Source organism: Phallusia mammillata, chromosome 6 (genome assembly GCF_965637545.1).
Source record: "Phallusia mammillata chromosome 6, kaPhaMamm4.hap1.1, whole genome shotgun sequence".
Classification (NCBI taxonomy): domain Eukaryota; kingdom Metazoa; phylum Chordata; class Ascidiacea; order Phlebobranchia; family Ascidiidae; genus Phallusia; species Phallusia mammillata.
In genome coordinates, this window is record NC_137257.1 from 23214945 (window position 1) to 23218410 (window position 3466).

General features: G+C 40.5%; 1 protein-coding gene across 1 annotated transcript; it reads right to left on the reverse strand.

The window, feature by feature from the left end:
- LOC145232964 (uncharacterized) lies at positions 1–1544 on the reverse strand. The gene has a single exon (XM_080097626.1). The coding sequence runs from the start codon at positions 1001–1003 to the stop codon at positions 98–100; it is 906 nt and encodes a 301-aa protein (XP_079953752.1). The 5' UTR covers positions 1004–1544; the 3' UTR covers positions 1–97.
- Positions 1545–3466: the final 1922 nt, after the last annotated feature.

A 3466-nucleotide genomic window follows, 5' to 3' on the forward strand; every position in this document is an offset into this window, starting at 1 on the left:
CCTCTTCTTTTACATTTATTCACGTCCAACCACAACCAAAACAACAAAAACAACAATCCAGCACTACTTCGCAGTTATCTCTATCTTCTTCTCTGTATTATGTTATCCTTAGACGGGCGCTCTTATAAGGCTGATGCAACAATAGGTCGGTTGTGATGCACGGCAGGACAGGGATAAATGTGCTTTGAAAGTTGCACTCACTGGTCGGCGCTAAACCTAGACTGCCACCAGTTGGTTCCTCGAGAATATGTTGCAATGAAGAAATATACTGTTTCTCATCCAGCATTTGCACCTCAACACTAGGGCGATTCTGAACCAATTCTTGATCTTGAACACTGACGACTGTCATTGGTATGGCGTTCTGCTCCGTCGTCTTTTGTATTGAAGCAGCAATCACGCCTCCCTCTTCTTCTGTATGTAATTGAATATTGACCCGCTCCTGTGACAATTCTGCGCCTTGCCCACCGGTCTTCGTTTGAATCGTGGCGTTATTCTCCGTCGCTTGTTGTGTCACAGAACCTGACTCTTCTTTGTCACACATCTCCACTTCCTTTTCGATGCGACCCTGCGACAAATCCTTTATTACCTCGTCTAGCGATTTGACGTTTTGCTCCACTGAATCGCAGATTTCCGTCCTCTCAACAGAAGTTGTCACAAGCCGTTTATTCATTGGTTCTGGAATGCGCTCTTGCTCCTTTTCCGCCAGGTGGACATGATCCAGGTCGACTTTCTCCTTGTTTGTTTTTTTTCTACGGCGGTTCATAGCTTCCAGCTCAAGCTCAAGCTTCTTCATAGCCAGTTCGTGCTCGCGGATTTCCCGTTTGGCGCCAAGTTTCCTTTGCTCGGCCTCACCTTCACGTCTTTTCTGCTCAACCTCACGGCTAGCCCTTCTCTCTTCACGTTCATTCTCACGGTCCACCTGCTCATCTACATACTTGCGCAGATCTTCGTCAACGAGCCCCATCTGTTTTCCCGCCTCCACGTAGAGGTTTACAGACGCCATTGCCGATCTTACAGGGGTTAGCGTTCAACTTCGCGTTTTAAAGTCAGATCCCGGACGAGCCCCCAGATGTCACGTTCCCGTTTGCACGGTTACGCACAAGATTGGGACTGACTATGGAAGTTCTTTTAACAGCTAACGCTCGTGTACTCTGATCGGCAGCAAACCTCTTCTTTTACATTTATTCACGTCCAACCACAACCAAAACAACAATCCAGCATTACTTCGCAGTTATCTCTATCTTCTTCTCTGTATTATGTTATCCTTAGACGGGCGCTCTTATAACGCTGATGCAACAACGATAATGGTAAAAGGCGCTAATTCGCTATGACGATTTCCTTTAGATAAAGCAATGGTGACTAGCACCCCGTAACAGCGCGACCTGATGAATTGGCACATAAACACATAAACAAAAGAAGCGATGGTGTGAAACGGCCATTCGCAACAAAAGGCTTGACCCGCACATTAAACTCCAGCCGTTTCGGGATAACGTCGCTTGAGAACTGGGCTGCGGGATATTGTCATGGGGCGGCCTAGAATATTTGTGACAAGATGTAACACAATTTTTCATTAGTTCTTAAATCACATAAAAACAGATCAAGAAACAAAACCTTTATGTTTGTTTTTCTGGGTTGCTCGTCCATTTTGTTTTCTATTTTTAAAAACTTCACGAAGAATGCTGTTTGTTGAGACAGCTTCTCACTTGAAAATGCTTCTTTAATGTGTTTGCCTATTATCCACCGTTTGTATTTATTGTGCTTAACAAAACATAATAACACGACAATAAAGTATAATGCACCGACACTAGGATTAAAGGAACCTCATAAATAATTGCCATACCGTGGTAAAAGTTGGAAACATGATAACTTCTGACATAGTTACTGTGTATCTGGGCCATGATGCTGCCACTTCATTTTGCTGAAATGATTTCCAACAATCACTCCGAACCATTATGTATGGGGGAGTGTTTGTTTCATTGTCCCAGCACATTTTCTTTTTTATTGTCTGCAAGGTTGATATACGGATACAGTTAGATTCCAGGGGGCAATCCAAGAGAAAAAAAACACACAAATACATAGAGACCTACCATAAGTAACTCTTTGAGACTGATGAAGCTTTATGGCAAACACATTTTGAAATTGCAGAATTGATTCATTTGCATTTTCTTTACACTCAAAACACTGCATTCACAGAATATATATGCATTAGGCAAACATAAAGTGCAAGTGGTTAGTTTTGTTTTATTGACATACCCTTTGGATAAGGTTTGATTTGTCAAATTCATGCAAACTAAAAGCATTTTCGTCACTGCAATAACATTAAATTAGTAATAATCTTAAAGTTTGTTCTTGAAAATATTACATTAAACTGTACATGGTCTCATTTTCTTTTTTGGCGTTTTCACCACTGCAACTATTTTAGATTAGTAATCATAATAAAATTTGTTCTTGAAAAAAAAATGCATTAAACCTCACATGGTTTCTTTTTCATTTTTGTCAGTCTCTATCGTTTTATCCATTTTGTTACTTACCTTTACTTCGCCATCCTTACCGCCTTTTCGCACTACATACACTGTCGTCATCTTTTCGCGCCTATGCTCCGTTACGCCACCTACCAGAAATTCCCAGACCGGGGGCCAGCCCAAGCTCAGTGTTAGTAGCTCTACCAAAAACAGCTATGCAGCAGTGTCAGAAATTTATTTTCCTTATCTCACCTTATGTGAGCAGCTTTCTCTCAGTTATTTTATTTTTCTTGTTTACACCAGTTTTGTTTTTTTATTCATTTATAATCACATGTATGAAACAAAACACCTTTTTACTTACAATACTCTATTGACAGCAATATTACCAGTAATATTTGTCAGCAATTTAAATTAGTTTGTCTCTTGCTACACAGGCTATTTATTTTCCTTCATGGTTTACATTATTTGCAACTCTTTATATGGAACAAAACAGTTGTACCTAAATTAAAACATTATATCACTCATTTCAACAGTCCTCCAAAAGTTTGTTTATTATGCATGCAGTAACTACAGTTAAAAATAATCAGTCAACACAGTTCGATAAAGTAGATCCAATAATCTATTGGTATAACATTCTCCATAATAGTCAATATGTTTACTAGTACAATAACTTTAGTTATAGCTAATTGTCAAGTAAATGCCTTTTAACTTGGAGTGCTTGATGTCTCCGATCTGCCCTGCCTTTTCCTGTAGTCCATCCCTTCTCAAGGTTTTATTTGTTTTGGCAGTGCAACTGCTCTTCCTTGATTCCAGAAATACAGGCCTGAGGTCTGGGGTGGCATTACGAACACATCTCGCTAAGTTTAGCGAGCTTGGTATTGACGCACGACCTCGTTAAGTTGAGATTTGGTATTACGAACCCCCGTCTCGCTATCCGGACCTCGCTAACTAACGAGGACCTCAGACCATCGCTAACGCCAAATTGTTGTTGACAAAGTCACACC

Excerpts from the sequence above, each read along its gene's own strand:
- LOC145232964 (XM_080097626.1), bottom strand. The coding sequence starts at position 1,003 with ATGGCGTCTGTAAACCTCTACGTGGAGGCGGGAAAACAGATGGGGCTC.